Source organism: Ammospiza caudacuta, chromosome Z (genome assembly GCF_027887145.1).
Source record: "Ammospiza caudacuta isolate bAmmCau1 chromosome Z, bAmmCau1.pri, whole genome shotgun sequence".
NCBI lineage: Eukaryota > Metazoa > Chordata > Aves > Passeriformes > Passerellidae > Ammospiza > Ammospiza caudacuta.
Window position 1 is genome coordinate 72,051,270 of NC_080632.1, and position 20,215 is coordinate 72,071,484.

At 53.5% G+C, this 20,215-nt stretch overlaps 2 protein-coding genes across 2 annotated transcripts; both read left to right on the forward strand.

The window, feature by feature from the left end:
- Positions 1-1,513: 1,513 nt before the first annotated feature.
- Positions 1,514-8,392, forward strand: LOC131571645 (serine/threonine-protein kinase PAK 3-like). The gene is made up of 12 exons (XM_058824424.1): positions 1,514-1,592; positions 2,534-2,571; positions 3,010-3,132; positions 4,097-4,241; positions 4,927-4,990; positions 5,624-5,672; positions 5,982-6,094; positions 6,353-6,470; positions 7,242-7,341; positions 7,613-7,809; positions 7,907-8,044; positions 8,291-8,392. Exons 1-12 carry the CDS (start codon positions 1,514-1,516, stop codon positions 8,390-8,392), a joined length of 1,266 nt encoding a protein of 421 aa, XP_058680407.1.
- A 3,262-nt stretch (positions 8,393-11,654) lies between these two features.
- Positions 11,655-18,542, forward strand: LOC131571646 (serine/threonine-protein kinase PAK 3-like). The gene is made up of 12 exons (XM_058824426.1): positions 11,655-11,733; positions 12,675-12,712; positions 13,151-13,273; positions 14,238-14,382; positions 15,068-15,131; positions 15,765-15,813; positions 16,123-16,235; positions 16,494-16,611; positions 17,392-17,491; positions 17,763-17,959; positions 18,057-18,194; positions 18,441-18,542. Exons 1-12 carry the CDS (start codon positions 11,655-11,657, stop codon positions 18,540-18,542), a joined length of 1,266 nt encoding a protein of 421 aa, XP_058680409.1.
- Positions 18,543-20,215: the final 1,673 nt, after the last annotated feature.

Consider the following 20,215-nt stretch of genomic DNA (forward strand, 5'->3'; position numbering starts at 1 on the left):
CAATCTTGGCTCTGCCGAAGTGCAGAACAAATGTAATTTATTGCCTGCTAGTGTGATCTGCTAGCAAAGGTCACATTTAGAGCTAAGCATGATGCTTCTCTCCCTCCGTTGAATACACATCTTTGTGTCAAGGCCTGGTGACTTCCAGGAGCACCTGGAAGCTACTGCCAAGGACAAAAGTCTCACTCTTGCTGGTTTTGACACTGATTTGTTGGGAGGATTTTGATCTACGTCGACAGTGATCTACAGGAACTGGATCCTTGACACCAAGTGCCTTCAAGCAACATCTCTAAGCAGAGTGGGCAATGAAGTCCAGATACTAATGAGTTGTGGTTTGTTTTAACTCTGTCTAACATATGGTACACTATCCCAAAACATGTTATTTTTGAGTGCTTCAAGCATTGAAAACTTAGGTTTATTCTTGTCAACACTTTTCTTTCCTCTCTTCAGAAATCTGCATGTCCAGCTACTAATTTCTTTCTCAGCTTGTTGAAAAGTTACCAGTCAGACAAGACTTGTTTCTTGACCCAGAGATGGGGCAAGCGTCACCGTTAGGCCGGACGTGGCATACACACGTGATCAGGGTCCAAGAAGAAAAAGGTTTGTTTGTTTTATTCTGCATGTTCTCCAGCTTATACACTCTTAACAAAGCGTGATCTCAAGTCACTAACTACATCACAATAACTTCTTCTATCCATTGGTGCAAAGCAATTAACGTCAATACAACTGGCAAAAGTTTTACAGAAATTTATAAGGCACGTATGCACATCTACTTCGGCACCTAGTCTAGCATACACAACTTTTCCTGAATCTCTTCTAATGGGTTTCCATGCTGACGGCCTTGTCTTCTTCCTTGCTATGGATACACTCAAAAACCATCAACTGCTATTTCTTCCATGAACTCGGCTTTGCTTGCAGGCCAGCTGTAAAGCCCCTCCATAGGTCAGCATGCACCCGCGTGCTCCAGGAGCAACTGCAGCCTACAATAGTCCTGGAAATTTATTATCTTTGCTTCGTTTGCCATCTAAATGTCACTGAAGAAGTTAGGCTTTTCCAAACCAGCTAGGATGCCACCTAGAAGAAGCAGACTTGCTTTCAGTCAAAGCTTTTGGGACCAAGAGTCATGTTTGCTTGCATTGCTTGGATGCCGCTTGGATTGGTGCATTTTCTGAGTTCCCCTGGCATGCCTTGAGCACTGCCTTTGTGAGTGAGGAGAATTTCCCAGGCTTTTCTTTTGCATCAGCTGTACACAAGGTTGTCTTGCTGGGCACAAGAAAGCCACAGAGCAGCTGCCATTGTGAGGTCAAGCCAGAGGTGCCACGTCACAGTGCTGTCAGCACAGCGTTGTCCCGGTGCGCGCCAGGCCTGGTCGTCCAGAGCAGCTCTTCCGCTGGCTCCCTGCAGGAGGATCCTTGTGCTCAAGGAGCTCTCAGCAGACGGCCTGCACCCCGAGAGGAGTCTTGGCTTTCCCTTGGCTGGCACTCAGCGTGCAAACGCGCACAGCACTGCCAAAATGATTGGGCAAGTCTGTGCCGCCGTTTGCACCATCTTTTCTGTTGTCTATTCTGGCTACTACCTGACCCAGCTGACTCGTAAGTAAAGGTTTCTCCTGGGGCTGGCATTGCCCGACTTTTGCTTGGCTCTGCTCTTTATGCCGCAGCAGTGGCCCAGTTTCTTTGGGAACAGAATGGCCGTGAAGGTGCCACTGCTTTGGTCAATGTCCTGCCAGCAGCATCAGCTACAAAGGGGGCATCTGTACTGGGTAGCGCGTGCAGACTATTTGCCATGCAACCTGCAGCGGTTGCCTTCCCTCCCCGGGAGAGTGCGCGGCAGCGGAGTCTGTCATTTCCTCAGCTTGCTGCTTCAAGCAAGACAAGCTGCAAATTGCAGACTCTGAGGGCAGATCCTCAGAAGTATTTCTACCAACTCACTGGTTCTCTCCAGGAGTGAAGGAAAGCACCTTTTGCTCCATATTCTACCCCTTAGAGGCCTTGGCTGCATGACTTGAGCCTTTGATGCTGTGCCAAGACTGCGATTGCCTTGGCCATGCAGCACAAACTCCAGTGCAGGGAGGGTTTGCTGCTGAGCCCAGCAGCTGTTCCTGGGCTGCTTCAGCAGGGAGCTGCCACAGGGAAGGGACCCTTTGTGGAAGCTTTGCTGGGCTATCATCTTCAGCCAAGGGATGGGAATTAGGGCGTGCAATTTAAAAGAATGTATATGGAAAATGCAGGAAAGGGAAGAGGGAAATGTAGCTTGAGCTGTTAGGCACAAGAGAAGCTCAAAGTTTTGAAGAGCAGCGGGCATTTCCAGCACCGTCTTCCTATTTCTCTCTTGGCAAAAGAGGCCCAAATGTAGCCAGAGGCTCCTCTAGGGTCCTTCTTGTTCTCTTGCTTGCTGTGGGAAAGAGCTGTTGCTCCTGGAGGCATGTTGGGAAAGGGAAATGCTCTGTGTTGGGACTGCCTTGTGCTGTGGGAGTGGCCAGCACAGGCACTTTTCTAAGGGCCTCTGGTTCCTTTTGCCTTGCTGGCTGCAGGTCACCTGACACGCGGATGGAGACAAGCCTGTCCTTTGGTGAGTGGCAAAGGAAGCTGAGACGTTGCTGGCGTGTGAGAATTGTGCAGCAATTCTGCCAGCTTGGCCTGTTGCAGCCGAGTGTGGAGTGCCGGCGTGGGAGGCTGAAGGAAAGGCCAGCTGCCCGGTGGCATCAGCAGTAGCAAAGGGAGCACTGGCTGTTTGCTGATTTTCCAGTGAAAAGCCTTTCAAGAGATGAAAGGCAAAAGGGACAGCTCCAAGGCATCTTGCTGCTTCTAGGCAGCAGGGAAGCTCAAATGCACAGCAAGATGGAGTAGCAGCTCGTTCAGCCAGCTTCCTCGGCTTTGCGTGACTCAGAGGCCCACTTGTATCAAAGTCTATGATTTGCCCTTCTTCTGGGTGCTTTCCCAGCTCAATAGAAAGCAGCTCCTAAGGCACTGGCTTTTGCCCATCTCTCTCACTTCTGTCTGCCTGCAGGGCACAACAGCAGGGTCAGCAGCTCCTCTGGCTGCCTCTGTCATTGAGGAAGAGGATGAAGAGGAGCAAAGGAAGATGAAACCTTCAGCCGCTGTCCCTTCACAGCCTGAACTTGCAGAGCCAGTAAGTGACAGCTGAGCTTGGCACTGCCTTTGGCGCACGGCCAGGCTACCCGTTTTGGAGCAGCCCTTGTTGCTCGTGGCTGAAGATGCTGGCAGCCGTGTGCCTGCTGTGACGTAGTGCGGCTTCAGGCAAGCTGGGGAGCCCTGGCCAATGGGTTCTGAAGTTTGACATTGAAGCTGGGATGCTGAGAGGGCGCCAGAGTGTCTCTTGGGATCAGACAGGAGGCAGCATTGAGTGACTCTCAGTGCAGGAGTCAGCCCCTTGTGCCCATTGTCAGTGCAGGCTGCCTGTGGTCAGCGGACCGCGCGGCCCAAATACGCAGTTGACAGCCTTGCAGGGTACCTGGCAGACACTGGCCCCTGGAAGGGACCTGCTGTCTCCGTGGACTAATTAGCTTCAGGCTGTGCTTCACTTCCAGCCGGTCAGAGCAGAGTTTGGAGAGGAGAATCCTCGGCAGCCCTGCATTGTAAAAGGGCGGGTGGGTCTGGGCAGGGCTGGAAGGCGGCTCCCAAGGGCCGCTCTCTAAAGGCTGCCATAGAGAAGGGAAATCCGTGAAACAGATCAGAGAAGGGACACGCTGCGGGCTTCTGAGCAGACTGTTGCCTGCCAACTCCGGGCTGATTTCATTCCGGCCCAGGAAAAGACAGGAGGAGGAAAGCAGCGAGGCTCTGGGGCCCTGCTCTGATCTCTTTGTGGATTTGGCAGCCCCATCGATACCTTGTTGCCAGTGTCTTGCAGAAAAGCTGAACACGTGGAGCATGGAGGTGGTCGGGAGGGGCTGGATCCAAGTAGCCTTTGGGCTTCTCCCGAAGGTGCCTTTGAGAAGGGGACATGGGAACTGCTCCAGCTGGAGAGGCCTGGCCGTGGCTGGCAGCACCTTCCCAAGGCCTTGCTTTTGCTGTGCGCTTAGGGGGGGGCATGAGTGCCAGCCACCCTTCTGACGGGCAATCCTTTCTTGTCCCAGCGCAAGACACGCTCTGCCATTCAACCTGGTGCCGCCGGACCAGCATGGCCTGCAGCAGCCAGCTCAAGCCCCGCTGCCGGCACTTCCTGCAGCAGCGCAGCCCAGCAGCCCGAGATGAGGGAGGAGCAGGGCCTGAAGACACTGAGTACGTCCGTCTGGTGCATTTCTTGTCTGCCAGAGCAGGGTCTTGTGCGAGTGTCTGGGTGTAGGCTGCGCCAGATGCTGGCCCTCAGTCTCAGAGGCACTTAGGCCTCTCTGCAGAAGGTGTTGTACTGCTCTGAGGAAGCGCGGCAGCGCTCAGGGAGTCCCTGCTGCCTGTGAGGGCGGCTGGGCCTGGCTTGGCCCTGCCTGGGCTGCCTTCTGGGCCAAAGACAAAAGCAGAGATTGTTTCTGCTTGAGCAGAAGGCTGGCACGTAGCAAGTGACTATTGCCCAGGGAGCTGTCTGGCCCCAGGTGTTTTCTGGCTCTGGTTCTTACTCCTCCTCCGGCCCAGACACTTTGTGTCCCTGGCAGTGGACCTGCCAGTGATGGTGGGTGTGACTGCGGAGGCAGCAAAGGCCCTTGCTTACCTCTTAGGGCCCCCTTCTTAAGGGCTCATCATTTTGGCTTATCGCGTGAGATGCTGCTCTTGAAAGAAATCAAGGCCTTCTTGGAAAGGCCACCTGATGAAAGGTGGAGAAGATGGCCCTCCCACTTGCTGGTCTCAGCAGCTGGAAGCCGCGGGACCGCAAAGGGCCCAGAGCTGCGGGCAGTGGGGCTGCCTTTGGGACGCTCTGGGCAGCGGCGTCTCTGTGTGCGAGTGAGCGCCCTGCACTGCTTTTGTCTTTCAGGGAGCATCGTGAGTCCGGGCCGGCCAACGGGCAAATACACGGCATTTGAGGAACTCGGGCGAGGGTAAGCGTGACGTCAGCTCATTTTACAAAAGCGTGGGCCAGGTCTTTGGCTGGTGCAATATCAAGCGTGAAGTCAGGCAAGCTCCAGTCATGGTCAGGCTCCGGCTTGACCTCGTGTCGCCTGCCTGGACTGCTCGGTCAGAGCAATGCAAAGGCCTCATCAAAGACAAGTTGATGCTGGCAGTGTCTTGCTTGCAGCAGTGAGGAGCAGGAGCTGGGAGAAGCCCTGGCCCTGCAGCTTTGTGGCCTGAAAGAGCACCTTGCCATCCAAGAAAGGTCAGATTGTCAAGGACAGTCTTCTGACTCAAATTGTTCTCCCTTTTTTGACACACACATGCATGCACACCCGCACAAGGAGAGAGTTCCCCTTAGGTTCTGAAATGACCTGGCAGGGTGTGCGCCTTGGAGATTTCCAGCGGCCCTTGGTCTTCATGCTGCACCTTAGTGTTCCCTTGGACAGCCTGCCCCGCATGGCAGAGGGCTCACGGGCTAACATGCTGTTGGCCGAAGAGATGCTGCAGCCAGGCATTTTTTCTAAGGAAGGCGTCCAGGCAGCCTGGGGAGATCTGCTGCCTGGGCTTGCTTTCACTGCCAGAGGGATAAAGGTCTCTTTCTGCTGCTTTGGTCTTTCTAGAGGGTTTGGAGCTGTTTATAAAGCCCTTGACACCAGCAGCGGACAACAGGTAAAGTGCCAAGAGCCCCACGCCATTTTGCAGCTCTGGAGCGCTTTGCCCGCTGCTGTGAGCTGTGCTTGGAGGTTTGGGTGGCAGCTCCATGTCTGCAGCAGGGGCTGTTCCTCTGAAATACAGTCGAGGCTCAGGCGGCAGAATGCATTTGGGATGGCTTTTGGTGCTTCTGCTAAGCTCTGCTGTCTAGTGACAAGGCACTTTGGCCCAGCGTGCTGCCTCATTGCACCAGCACTCGCTCCGTGCTCCTTGTGATCTCGAGCGGGGTGCGTCTTCTCAAGGTACCGGTGGCCAATGTCATTGCAGGTGGCAATCAAGATCATGTCACTCGAGGAGGAGATGTCCGAGGAGCTGGCTGCCAATGAAATCCTGGCCATGAGGGACAACAGGAGTCCCAATATCGTTACCTACTTAGACAGGTTGGCATATTCTGGTGTCAATGTAGCTTTAGCTGGTGCAAGCGCAAAGAGACGATGCCCTTTGGTCGCTGGCAGAGAACAGAGCTGGGGATGATTTCTCTGCGTGTCTCCAGAGCGTGGGAGGAGGTTGAGCTGGTGTTCAACAGTCTCTTGTGGCACCCGTAGCTTGGAGAGCAGCTGCAAAAACCTGTCTCAGGCCCTGGGGTGACTGAGGCTATGCCCATTCTGTTGCTCCATGCCGTGGTTTTCTTCTTTCAGCTACCTGGTGGATGCGGAGCTCTGGCTGGCCATGGAGTTCATGGACGGCGGCACCTTGTTTGATGTGCTGAGGGCAGTGTACCTGGAGGAAGGACAGATAGGCGCTGTCTGTCGGGAGGTGAGGGATCCCGCTTGTGCTTGCCCAAGACTGCCCGGATGCTGCTTGTCAGCTGGAGCTTAAGGAGAGCCGAGATTTCTTGCTCTCACCTTTCTTTTGCTGCTGCTGCTGCTGCTGCTGCTGTCACGCCACACAGGAGAAGAAAGAGCATGGGAAGTGTACTGCCTGCCGGTGCCCTCGCACTCCTCAGGCTCTGTTCTTGCACTCTTCCATCCTGTCTGTCCTCTGGCCTTGGTGCTCGCTCACTGGCTCAATTTCTCTTTCTTCCTCTTCTCAGCTTTGCCTGGGAATGTTTGCCTGGAGCCTGTCTGTCTGTCCTACATTGCTTGCCACTGGAAGGCAGCATGCGGGTGGCAGAATTTCAAGCTAAGGGCAAAGAGCTGTCCTCAGCTTCAAAGGCTAGCATTGCAGCCTGCATGGCGATGCATTGTGGAACAGCTCGAAGGTGCTGCTGTCACCAGCAGCTTCCTCTTCTGCTGCCACTAGGCTTCCCCAAAATTCTTTGCCGTGCCGCCTCCCAGCCAAAGGTGGCGCGCTTCCTACCCAAGGCCGGTGGAACTTTTGGGAGCCCAGATGCCTTTGCTTGGAAATCTAGAAAAAACTTCCAAGAGTGTTGAAGCAGCAAGCTCTTCATGGTGACAGCAGCGTGATGTTTCGCCCTCGCTCACAATTCCCTGAGAAAGCCGCCAATCCCCTTGAGCTCTTTCCTTGCGGGTGGGATGAAATCAGATCCTGCAGGTTAACTTTCCCTCCCTCCTTTTTCTCTCTCAGTGCCTGCAAGGACTGCATTTCCTTCATTCCCGCCAAGTCATCCACAGAGACATCAAAAGTTGCAACGTCCTGGTGGGCACGGACGGATCCGTCAAGTTGGGTGGGTATCCCTGCTGGGCTGCAGCATGTCCAGCATATGCCGTGCGCTTGCATTTTGGTGACGGCCACTGGGGCAGAAGCGCGGCTTGGCCAGTGCGTGAATCGTCAGGGTGTTTTTGAAGCGGCCGATGCCTTATTTGCCTGGCTCCAGGCACGTGGAAGGAGAGCTCAGCTGCTTTTTCAGTTAGATTCAGCATGGCCTGGTCAGGGCAATGGTTTTGGCTGCTTTGCCAGTGGTAGCTGGCTTTGACAGGCTTTGTTTTTGTCCTCAGGTGACTTTGGCCTCTGTGCTCAGCTCAGCCCTGAGCACAGCAAGCGCAGCTCCAGCGTCGGCACTCCCAGCTGGATGGCACCGGAGGTGGTGAGAGGAGAAGCCTACGGCCCCAAAGTGGACATCTGGTCCCTGGGGATCATGGGGCTGGAAATGGTGGAAGGGGAAGCTCCTTACCAGCGGGAAGCCCGTCTCCGGGTAAGGTGCAGCTTAGCAAGAGGGCTCTGTGTGGAGAGAGCTGTGTGTGGCTAGCAAAGGAGCAGGTGGAGTGTCCTCTTGCATCCATGTGCTGTAGGTTTTTGAACTGCTAGAAAGGAACGGGCCCCCAAAACTGCAGAACCCCAGGCACCACTCGGCTCTCCTGCGCGACTTCCTCCGCTGCTGCCTGCAGGCAGATGAGGACAGGCGCTGGTCTGCCCAGGAGCTCCTACAGGTAAGAAAAAGCAAAGGGGCAAAAAGCCCTGGCAGCTGAGGACACCTGCATGAAGGGATGAGGAGGAGGAGGAGTGTGGGCCACGTGGCACAGAAAGCTGCCAGGACAGGAAGGCGCAGGGGGACATGCTGCCCTCAGTGCTCTTTGTGTGTCTTGCTGGTAGCCAGGGAATCCTGCTTGAGCCCGCAGGCTCAAGTGATCCTGGAAAGTAAGAGTTCCTTTCTTTGTTCTTTTTCCTCTGGGCAGCATCCCTTCGTGACCTCAGGCGATCCTGCCTCCAGCCTGGCTGCTCTGATCATCTCAGCCAAGCAAGTGCAGGAAGACTGGAGAGGAGACACCTGCGCCTGAGGAGGCCCTGATGCCCCGCCAGCCAAGAGGAGGGAAAAGGGGATGTGTCATCTTTAGGCAGAGCTTCAGCCATCCCCCGAGGTTGAAGAGGAGCTGTGCCGTAGCTAGGAAACATGATAGTGTAGATATTTGCTCAGTTTAGCTGTTAGGTTAGCTGTTAGGTTAGCTGTTAGGTTAGGTTGGGTTAGGTTAGCATTAGGTTGGATTAGATTAGGTTAGGTTAGGTTAGGTTAGGTTAGGTTAGATATGTTGTTAGGTTCAATTTAAAGCTCTGTTGTTTTTCTTTCTGCAAGAGATGAAAATTGAAAAAAATTAGGAACTATAGGGATCAACTTTTAAGGACTATAGAACGTAGACAGCTTGGATAGTAGAGGATTGTTTAGCTTAGGATAGAGTGTTGTTAATTTAGGGAAGCTTTGAAGTAGAAATGAAAGAATTGTCATAATAAGAATTAAGCAGTGAGAGGAAAAGCTGGGCTGCAGCAGAACTGGAGCCTGCAGGCGCTCCAAGCTGTCAGCCTGAGCAGGCCACCTGCAGGACAGAATGATGAAGATGAAGAAGCAGCGAGGGGATACTTTGTTTCAGCCCGAGTGTCAATAAAAGTCGAAAATATCCAGAGTGTTGTAAGACTCCCTTCCTTGCCAGGCTGTAGCTAAGTGGACAGTCCCTTTCAGAGGCCCAAAGAACATAGTGAGGTAAGCAGCTTTGCTTACCTGAAGTGTGGCATGCCTGTGGGAAGCTGAGAGACCTACAGGTAATGAACACCAGGTAATGAGCTGCCATTCAGGACAGCACTAGGAGGCAGATGTGCAGTCCTTTCTGGGCCTCTTGTCTTGATCAGATGTCAGGCTGATCAGCAGCAATCACCATTTTGTTGCCACCCTCCTCTCACTATGTCACCTGTGGGATGGAATGGCATTCTCACAGCGGCAGCATCTGGCATTTCCTCCCTGCTTCTCTTTTCCCCGCTTTTCACCCCAGACCCCCAGGGACCCTCTGGGCCAGCCTCATCCCCTACAGGGGTGTGCAACCACCAGGGCCTCCTGCAGAGCCCCATTCCCACTCTGCTGCCTCCTTGGCCTTTTCCCACCTCTGGGCCAGCCTGCTGTTGCCAGGTGTTGGAAACATGCACACAGCATAGCACACCTGTCATTGAGCAATTTGATGCAGGAGCCCCTGCTGAGCACGGCTCCCCACCCCGGCCCTTTTCCCACCCAGCTGTGGCTCCATTTCGCCTCCATCTGCTGGCATACCCACTGTGAGGGACTGCTCAGGGACTGGATGCTCCTTGAATGTTGCCCACAGGCCTGATTTCCACGCCTCCCCATTCCTCCTACCCCTAAGGCTGCCTCAGCCGTCTGAACACAATTTTTCTTACTCTAATGGCTTCCTGTGCTTTACTTGATACTGTAAGCAGAAGTACACCGTTTTGATTGTCTTTCTTCTAGAATTAATAAAAATAAGTTTGAAGTACTCCTAGATTTTGCCATTGAAAACTTGAGGCAAGTGCACAAAGTAGAGAAGCTTTCTGTGCAGCTTTTCAGTTAATTTGAGGTCCCCTTACTCTTCACTCACTTTCAGCATATCTGTTGATTTTCCTTTGCTCTCATCTTTTAAGCTTCATCCCTTGTCTATCGATCTGCAAAAATAGCCTGTAAACCCAACGCAAATTTACTATCCTTTGTATTTTTCCTCTTCTGGAAAAGCTGAGGCTCGTGTGATCTTCTCCTGTGATCTAGACTTTGATTCCAATCTTGGCTCTGCCGAAGTGCAGAACAAATGTAATTTATTGCCTGCTAGTGTGATCTGCTAGCAAAGGTCACATTTAGAGCTAAGCATGATGCTTCTCTCCCTCCGTTGAATACACATCTTTGTGTCAAGGCCTGGTGACTTCCAGGAGCACCTGGAAGCTACTGCCAAGGACAAAAGTCTCACTCTTGCTGGTTTTGACACTGATTTGTTGGGAGGATTTTGATCTACGTCGACAGTGATCTACAGGAACTGGATCCTTGACACCAAGTGCCTTCAAGCAACATCTCTAAGCAGAGTGGGCAATGAAGTCCAGATACTAATGAGTTGTGGTTTGTTTTAACTCTGTCTAACATATGGTACACTATCCCAAAACATGTTATTTTTGAGTGCTTCAGGCATTGAAAACTTAGGTTTATTCTTGTCAACACTTTTCTTTCCTCTCTTCAGAAATCTGCATGTCCAGCTACTAATTTCTTTCTCAGCTTGTTGAAAAGTTACCAGTCAGACAAGACTTGTTTCTTGACCCAGAGATGGGGCAAGCGTCACCGTTAGGCCGGACGTGGCATACACACGTGATCAGGGTCCAAGAAGAAAAAGGTTTGTTTGTTTTATTCTGCATGTTCTCCAGCTTATACACTCTTAACAAAGCGTGATCTCAAGTCACTAACTACATCACAATAACTTCTTCTATCCATTGGTGCAAAGCAATTAACATCAATACAACTGGCAAAAGTTTTACAGAAATTTATAAGGCACGTATGCACATCTACTTCAGCACCTAGTCTAGCATACGCAACTTTTCCTGAATCTCTTCTAATGGGTTTCCATGCTGACGGCCTTGTCTTCTGCCTTGCTATTGATACACTCAAAAACCATCAACTGCTATTTCTTCCATGAACTCGGCTTTGCTTGCAGGCCAGCTGTAAAGCCCCTCCATAGGTCAGCATGCACCCGCGTGCTCCAGGAGCAACTGCAGCCTACAATAGTCCTGGAAATTTATTATCTTTGCTTCGTTTGCCATCTAAATGTCACTGAAGAAGTTAGGCTTTTCCAAACCAGCTAGGATGCCACCTAGAAGAAGCAGACTTGCTTTCAGTCAAAGCTTTTGGGACCAAGAGTCATGTTTGCTTGCATTGCTTGGATGCCGCTTGGATTGGTGCATTTTCTGAGTTCCCCTGGCATGCCTTGAGCACTGCCTTTGTGAGTGAGGAGAATTTCCCAGGCTTTTCTTTTGCATCAGCTGTACACAAGGTTGTCTTGCTGGGCACAAGAAAGCCACAGAGCAGCTGCCATTGTGAGGTCAAGCCAGAGGTGCCACGTCACAGTGCTGTCAGCACAGCGTTGTCCCGGTGCGCGCCAGGCCTGGTCGTCCAGAGCAGCTCTTCCGCTGGCTCCCTGCAGGAGGATCCTTGTACTCAAGGAGCTCTCAGCAGACGGCCTGCACCCCGAGAGGAGTCTTGGCTTTCCCTTGGCTGGCACTCAGCGTGCAAACGCGCACAGCACTGCCAAAATGATTGGGCAAGTCTGTGCCGCCGTTTGCACCATCTTTTCTGTTGTCTATTCTGGCTACTACCTGACCCAGCTGACTCGTAAGTAAAGGTTTCTCCTGGGGCTGGCATTGCCCGACTTTTGCTTGGCTCTGCTCTTTATGCCGCAGCAGTGGCCCAGTTTCTTTGGGAACAGAATGGCCGTGAAGGTGCCACTGCTTTGGTCAATGTCCTGCCAGCAGCATCAGCTACAAAGGGGGCATCTGTACTGGGTAGCGCGTGCAGACTATTTGCCATGCAACCTGCAGCGGTTGCCTTCCCTCCCCGGGAGAGTGCGCGGCAGTGGAGTCTGTCATTTCCTCAGCTTGCTGCTTCAAGCAAGACAAGCTGCAAATTGCAGACTCTGAGGGCAGATCCTCAGAAGTATTTCTACCAACTCAGTGGTTCTCTCCAGGAGTGAAGGAAAGCACCTTTTGCTCCATATTCTACCCCTTAGAGGCCTTGGCTGCATGACTTGAGCCTTTGATGCTGTGCCAAGACTGCGATTGCCTTGGCCATGCAGCACAAACTCCAGTGCAGGGAGGGTTTGCTGCTGAGCCCAGCAGCTGTTCCTGGGCTGCTTCAGCAGGGAGCTGCCACAGGGAAGGGACCCTTTGTGGAAGCTTTGCTGGGCTATCATCTTCAGCCAAGGGATGGGAATTAGGGCGTGCAATTTAAAAGAATGTATATGGAAAATGCAGGAAAGGGAAGAGGGAAATGTAGCTTGAGCTGTTAGGCACAAGAGAAGCTCAAAGTTTTGAAGAGCAGCGGGCATTTCCAGCACCGTCTTCCTATTTCTCTCTTGGCAAAAGAGGCCCAAATGTAGCCAGAGGCTCCTCTAGGGTCCTTCTTGTTCTCTTGCTTGCTGTGGGAAAGAGCTGTTGCTCCTGGAGGCATGTTGGGAAAGGGAAATGCTCTGTGTTGGGACTGCCTTGTGCTGTGGGAGTGGCCAGCACAGGCACTTTTCTAAGGGCCTCTGGTTCCTTTTGCCTTGCTGGCTGCAGGTCACCTGACACGCGGATGGAGACAAGCCTGTCCTTTGGTGAGTGGCAAAGGAAGCTGAGACGTTGCTGGCGTGTGAGAATTGTGCAGCAATTCTGCCAGCTTGGCCTGTTGCAGCCGAGTGTGGAGTGCCGGCGTGGGAGGCTGAAGGAAAGGCCAGCTGCCCGGTGGCATCAGCAGTAGCAAAGGGAGCACTGGCTGTTTGCTGATTTTCCAGTGAAAAGCCTTTCAAGAGATGAAAGGCAAAAGGGACAGCTCCAAGGCATCTTGCTGCTTCTAGGCAGCAGGGAAGCTCAAATGCACAGCAAGATGGAGTAGCAGCTCGTTCAGCCAGCTTCCTCGGCTTTGCGTGACTCAGAGGCCCACTTGTATCAAAGTCTATGATTTGCCCTTCTTCTGGGTGCTTTCCCAGCTCAATAGAAAGCAGCTCCTAAGGCACTGGCTTTTGCCCATCTCTCTCACTTCTGTCTGCCTGCAGGGCACAACAGCAGGGTCAGCAGCTCCTCTGGCTGCCTCTGTCATTGAGGAAGAGGATGAAGAGGAGCAAAGGAAGATGAAACCTTCAGCCGCTGTCCCTTCACAGCCTGAACTTGCAGAGCCAGTAAGTGACAGCTGAGCTTGGCACTGCCTTTGGCGCACGGCCAGGCTACCCGTTTTGGAGCAGCCCTTGTTGCTCGTGGCTGAAGATGCTGGCAGCCGTGTGCCTGCTGTGACGTAGTGCGGCTTCAGGCAAGCTGGGGAGCCCTGGCCAATGGGTTCTGAAGTTTGACATTGAAGCTGGGATGCTGAGAGGGCGCCAGAGTGTCTCTTGGGATCAGACAGGAGGCAGCATTGAGTGACTCTCAGTGCAGGAGTCAGCCCCTTGTGCCCGTTGTCAGTGCAGGCTGCCTGTGGTCAGCGGACAGCGCGGCCCAAATACGCAGTTGACAGCCTTGCAGGGTACCTGGCAGACACTGGCCCCTGGAAGGGACCTGCTGTCTCCGTGGACTAATTAGCTTCAGGCTGTGCTTCACTTCCAGCCGGTCAGAGCAGAGTTTGGAGAGGAGAATCCTCGGCAGCCCTGCATTGTAAAAGGGCGGGTGGGTCTGGGCAGGGCTGGAAGGCGGCTCCCAAGGGCCGCTCTCTAAAGGCTGCCATAGAGAAGGGAAATCCGTGAAACAGATCAGAGAAGGGACACGCTGCGGGCTTCTGAGCAGACTGTTGCCTGCCAACTCCGGGCTGATTTCATTCCGGCCCAGGAAAAGACAGGAGGAGGAAAGCAGCGAGGCTCTGGGGCCCTGCTCTGATCTCTTTGTGGATTTGGCAGCCCCATCGATACCTTGTTGCCAGTGTCTTGCAGAAAAGCTGAACACGTGGAGCATGGAGGTGGTCGGGAGGGGCTGGATCCAAGTAGCCTTTGGGCTTCTCCCGAAGGTGCCTTTGAGAAGGGGACATGGGAACTGCTCCAGCTGGAGAGGCCTGGCCGTGGCTGGCAGCACCTTCCCAAGGCCTTGCTTTTGCTGTGCGCTTAGGGGGGGGCATGAGTGCCAGCCACCCTTCTGACGGGCAATCCTTTCTTGTCCCAGCGCAAGACACGCTCTGCCATTCAACCTGGTGCCGCCGGACCAGCATGGCCTGCAGCAGCCAGCTCAAGCCCCGCTGCCGGCACTTCCTGCAGCAGCGCAGCCCAGCAGCCCGAGATGAGGGAGGAGCAGGGCCTGAAGACACTGAGTACGTCCGTCTGGTGCATTTCTTGTCTGCCAGAGCAGGGTCTTGTGCGAGTGTCTGGGTGTAGGCTGCGCCAGATGCTGGCCCTCAGTCTCAGAGGCACTTAGGCCTCTCTGCAGAAGGTGTTGTACTGCTCTGAGGAAGCGCGGCAGCGCTCAGGGAGTCCCTGCTGCCTGTGAGGGCGGCTGGGCCTGGCTTGGCCCTGCCTGGGCTGCCTTCTGGGCCAAAGACAAAAGCAGAGATTGTTTCTGCTTGAGCAGAAGGCTGGCACGTAGCAAGTGACTATTGCCCAGGGAGCTGTCTGGCCCCAGGTGTTTTCTGGCTCTGGTTCTTACTCCTCCTCCGGCCCAGACACTTTGTGCCCCTGGCAGTGGACCTGCCAGTGATGGTGGGTGTGACTGCGGAGGCAGCAAAGGCCCTTGCTTACCTCTTAGGGCCCCCTTCTTAAGGGCTCATCATTTTGGCTTATCGCGTGAGATGCTGCTCTTGAAAGAAATCAAGGCCTTCTTGGAAAGGCCACCTGATGAAAGGTGGAGAAGATGGCCCTCCCACTTGCTGGTCTCAGCAGCTGGAAGCCGCGGGACCGCAAAGGGCCCAGAGCTGCGGGCAGTGGGGCTGCCTTTGGGACGCTCTGGGCAGCGGCGTCTCTGTGTGCGAGTGAGCGCCCTGCACTGCTTTTGTCTTTCAGGGAGCATCGTGAGTCCGGGCCGGCCAACGGGCAAATACACGGCATTTGAGGAACTCGGGCGAGGGTAAGCGTGACGTCAGCTCATTTTACAAAAGTGTGGGCCAGGTCTTTGGCTGGTGCAATATCAAGCGTGAAGTCAGGCAAGCTCCAGTCATGGTCAGGCTCCGGCTTGACCTCGTGTCGCCTGCCTGGACTGCTCGGTCAGAGCAATGCAAAGGCCTCATCAAAGACAAGTTGATGCTGGCAGTGTCTTGCTTGCAGCAGTGAGGAGCAGGAGCTGGGAGAAGCCCTGGCCCTGCAGCTTTGTGGCCTGAAAGAGCACCTTGCCATCCAAGAAAGGTCAGATTGTCAAGGACAGTCTTCTGACTCAAATTGTTCTCCCTTTTTTGACACACACATGCATGCACACCCGCACAAGGAGAGAGTTCCCCTTAGGTTCTGAAATGACCTGGCAGGGTGTGCGCCTTGGAGATTTCCAGCGGCCCTTGGTCTTCATGCTGCACCTTAGTGTTCCCTTGGACAGCCTGCCCCGCATGGCAGAGGGCTCACGGGCTAACATGCTGTTGGCCGAAGAGATGCTGCAGCCAGGCATTTTTTCTAAGGAAGGCGTCCAGGCAGCCTGGGGAGATCTGCTGCCTGGGCTTGCTTTCACTGCCAGAGGGATAAAGGTCTCTTTCTGCTGCTTTGGTCTTTCTAGAGGGTTTGGAGCTGTTTATAAAGCCCTTGACACCAGCAGCGGACAACAGGTAAAGTGCCAAGAGCCCCACGCCATTTTGCAGCTCTGGAGCGCTTTGCCCGCTGCTGTGAGCTGTGCTTGGAGGTTTGGGTGGCAGCTCCATGTCTGCAGCAGGGGCTGTTCCTCTGAAATACAGTCGAGGCTCAGGCGGCAGAATGCATTTGGGATGGCTTTTGGTGCTTCTGCTAAGCTCTGCTGTCTAGTGACAAGGCACTTTGGCCCAGCGTGCTGCCTCATTGCACCAGCACTCGCTCCGTGCTCCTTGTGATCTCGAGCGGGGTGCGTCTTCTCAAGGTACCGGTGGCCAATGTCATTGCAGGTGGCAATCAAGATCATGTCACTCGAGGAGGAGATGTCCGAGGAGCTGGCTGCCAATGAAATCCTGGCCATGAGGGACAACAGGAGTCCCAATATCGTTACCTACTTAGACAGGTTGGCATATTCTGGTGTCAATGTAGCTTTAGCTGGTGCAAGCGCAAAGAGACGATGCCCTTTGGTCGCTGGCAGAGAACAGAGCTGGGGATGATTTCTCTGCGTGTCTCCAGAGCGTGGGAGGAGGTTGAGCTGGTGTTCAACAGTCTCTTGTGGCACCCGTAGCTTGGAGAGCAGCTGCAAAAACCTGTCTCAGGCCCTGGGGTGACTGAGGCTATGCCCATTCTGTTGCTCCATGCCGTGGTTTTCTTCTTTCAGCTACCTGGTGGATGCGGAGCTCTGGCTGGCCATGGAGTTCATGGACGGCGGCACCTTGTTTGATGTGCTGAGGGCAGTGTACCTGGAGGAAGGACAGATAGGCGCTGTCTGTCGGGAGGTGAGGGATCCTGCTTGTGCTTGCCCAAGACTGCCCGGATGCTGCTTGTCAGCTGGAGCTTAAGGAGAGCCGAGATTTCTTGCTCTCACCTTTCTTTTGCTGCTGCTGCTGCTGCTGCTGCTGCTGCTGCTGTCACGCCACACAGGAGAAGAAAGAGCATGGGAAGTGTACTGCCTGCCAGTGCCCTTGCACTCCTCAGGCTCTGTTCTTGCACTCTTCCATCCTGTCTGTCCTCTGGCCTTGGTGCTCGCTCACTGGCTCAATTTCTCTTTCTTCCTCTTCTCAGCTTTGCCTGGGAATGTTTGCCTGGAGCCTGTCTGTCTGTCCTACATTGCTTGCCACTGGAAGGCAGCATGCGGGTGGCAGAATTTCAAGCTAAGGGCAAAGAGCTGTCCTCAGCTTCAAAGGCTAGCATTGCAGCCTGCATGGCGATGCATTGTGGAACAGCTCAAAGGTGCTGCTGTCACCAGCAGCTTCCTCTTCTGCTGCCACTAGGCTTCCCCAAAATTCTTTGCCGTGCCGCCTCCCAGCCAAAGGTGGCGTGCTTCCTACCCAAGGCCGGTGGAACTTTTGGGAGCCCAGATGCCTTTGCTTGGAAATCTAGAAAAAACTTCCAAGAGTGTTGAAGCAGCAAGCTCTTCATGGTGACAGCAGCGTGATGTTTTGCCCTCGCTCACAATTCCCTGAGAAAGCCGCCAATCCCGTTGAGCTCTTTCCTTGCGGGTGGGATGAAATCAGATCCTGCAGGTTAACTTTCCCTCCCTCCTTTTTCTCTCTCAGTGCCTGCAAGGACTGCATTTCCTTCATTCCCGCCAAGTCATCCACAGAGACATCAAAAGTTGCAACGTCCTGGTGGGCACGGACGGATCCGTCAAGTTGGGTGGGTATCCCTGCTGGGCTGCAGCATGTCCAGCATATGCCGTGCGCTTGCATTTTGGTGACGGCCACTGGGGCAGAAGCGCGGCTTGGCCAGTGCGTGAATCGTCAGGGTGTTTTTGAAGCGGCCGATGCCTTATTTGCCTGGCTCCAGGCACGTGGAAGGAGAGCTCAGCTGCTTTTTCAGTTAGATTCAGCATGGCCTGGTCAGGGCAATGGTTTTGGCTGCTTTGCCAGTGGTAGCTGGCTTTGACAGGCTTTGTTTTTGTCCTCAGGTGACTTTGGCCTCTGTGCTCAGCTCAGCCCTGAGCACAGCAAGCGCAGCTCCAGCGTCGGCACTCCCAGCTGGATGGCACCGGAGGTGGTGAGAGGAGAAGCCTACGGCCCCAAAGTGGACATCTGGTCCCTGGGGATCATGGGGCTGGAAATGGTGGAAGGGGAAGCTCCTTACCAGCGGGAAGCCCGTCTCCGGGTAAGGTGCAGCTTAGCAAGAGGGCTCTGTGTGGAGAGAGCTGTGTGTGGCTAGCAAAGGAGCAGGTGGAGTGTCCTCTTGCATCCATGTGCTGTAGGTTTTTGAACTGCTAGAAAGGAACGGGCCCCCAAAACTGCAGAACCCCAGGCACCACTCGGCTCTCCTGCGCGACTTCCTCCGCTGCTGCCTGCAGGCAGATGAGGACAGGCGCTGGTCTGCCCAGGAGCTCCTACAGGTAAGAAAAAGCAAAGGGGCAAAAAGCCCTGGCAGCTGAGGACACCTGCATGAAGGGATGAGGAGGAGGAGGAGTGTGGGCCACGTGGCACAGAAAGCTGCCAGGACAGGAAGGCGCAGGGGGACATGCTGCCCTCAGTGCTCTTTGTGTGTCTTGCTGGTAGCCAGGGAATCCTGCTTGAGCCCGCAGGCTCAAGTGATCCTGGAAAGTAAGAGTTCCTTTCTTTGTTCTTTTTCCTCTGGGCAGCATCCCTTCGTGACCTCAGGCGATCCTGCCTCCAGCCTGGCTGCTCTGATCATCTCAGCCAAGCAAGTGCAGGAAGACTGGAGAGGAGACACCTGCGCCTGAGGAGGCCCTGATGCCCCGCCAGCCAAGAGGAGGGAAAAGGGGATGTGTCATCTTTAGGCAGAGCTTCAGCCATCCCCCGAGGTTGAAGAGGAGCTGTGCCGTAGCTAGGAAACATGATAGTGTAGATATTTGCTCAGTTTAGCTGTTAGGTTAGCTGTTAGGTTAGCTGTTAGGTTAGGTTGGGTTAGGTTAGCATTAGGTTGGATTAGATTAGGTTAGGTTAGGTTAGGTTAGGTTAGGTTAGATATGTTGTTAGGTTCAATTTAAAGCTCTGTTGTTTTTCTTTCTGCAAGAGATGAAAATTGAAAAAAATTAGGAACTATAGGGATCAACTTTTAAGGACTATAGAACGTAGACAGCTTGGATAGTAGAGGATTGTTTAGCTTAGGATAGAGTGTTGTTAATTTAGGGAAGCTTTGAAGTAGAAATGAAAGAATTGTCATAATAAGAATTAAGCAGTGAGAGGAAAAGCTGGGCTGCAGCAGAACTGGAGCCTGCAGGCGCTCCAAGCTGTCAGCCTGAGCAGGCCACCTGCAGGACAGAATGATGAAGATGAAGAAGCAGCGAGGGGATACTTTGTTTCAGCCCGAGTGTCAATAAAAGTCGAAAATATCCAGAGTGTTGTAAGACTCCCTTCCTTGCCAGGCTGTAGCTAAGTGGACAGTCCCTTTCAGAGGCCCAAAGAACATAGTGAGGTAAGCAGCTTTGCTTACCTGAAGTGTGGCATGCCTGTGGGAAGCTGAGAGACCTACAGGTAATGAACACCAGGTAATGAGCTGCCATTCAGGACAGCACTAGGAGGCAGATGTGCAGTCCTTTCTGGGCCTCTTGTCTTGATCAGATGTCAGGCTGATCAGCAGCAATCACCATTTTGTTGCCACCCTCCTCTCACTATGTCACCTGTGGGATGGAATGGCATTCTCACAGCGGCAGCATCTGGCATTTCCTCCCTGCTTCTCTTTTCCCCGCTTTTCACCCCAGACCCCCAGGGACCCTCTGGGCCAGCCTCATCCCCTACAGGGGTGTGCAACCACCAGGGCCTCCTGCAGAGCCCCATTCCCACTCTGCTGCCTCCTTGGCCTTTTCCCACCTCTGGGCCAGCCTGCTGTTGCCAGGTGTTGGAAACATGCACACAGCATAGCACACCTGTCATTGAGCAATTTGATGCAGGAGCCCCTGCTGAGCACGGCTCCCCACCCCGGCCCTTTTCCCACCCAGCTGTGGCTCCATTTCGCCTCCATCTGCTGGCATACCCACTGTGAGGGACTGCTCAGGGACTGGATGCTCCTTGAATGTTGCCCACAGGCCTGATTTCCACGCCTCCCCATTCCTCCTACCCCTAAGGCTGCCTCAGCCGTCTGAACACAATTTTTCTTACTCTAATGGCTTCCTGTGCTTTACTTGATACTGTAAGCAGAAGTACACCGTTTTGATTGTCTTTCTTCTAGAATTAATAAAAATAAGTTTGAAGTACTCCTAGATTTTGCCATTGAAAACTTGAGGCAAGTGCACAAAGTAGAGAAGCTTTCTGTGCAGCTTTTCAGTTAATTTGAGGTCCCCTTACTCTTCACTCACTTTCAGCATATCTGTTGATTTTCCTTTGCTCTCATCTTTTAAGCTTCATCCCTTGTCTATCGATCTGCAAAAATAGCCTGTAAACCCAACGCAAATTT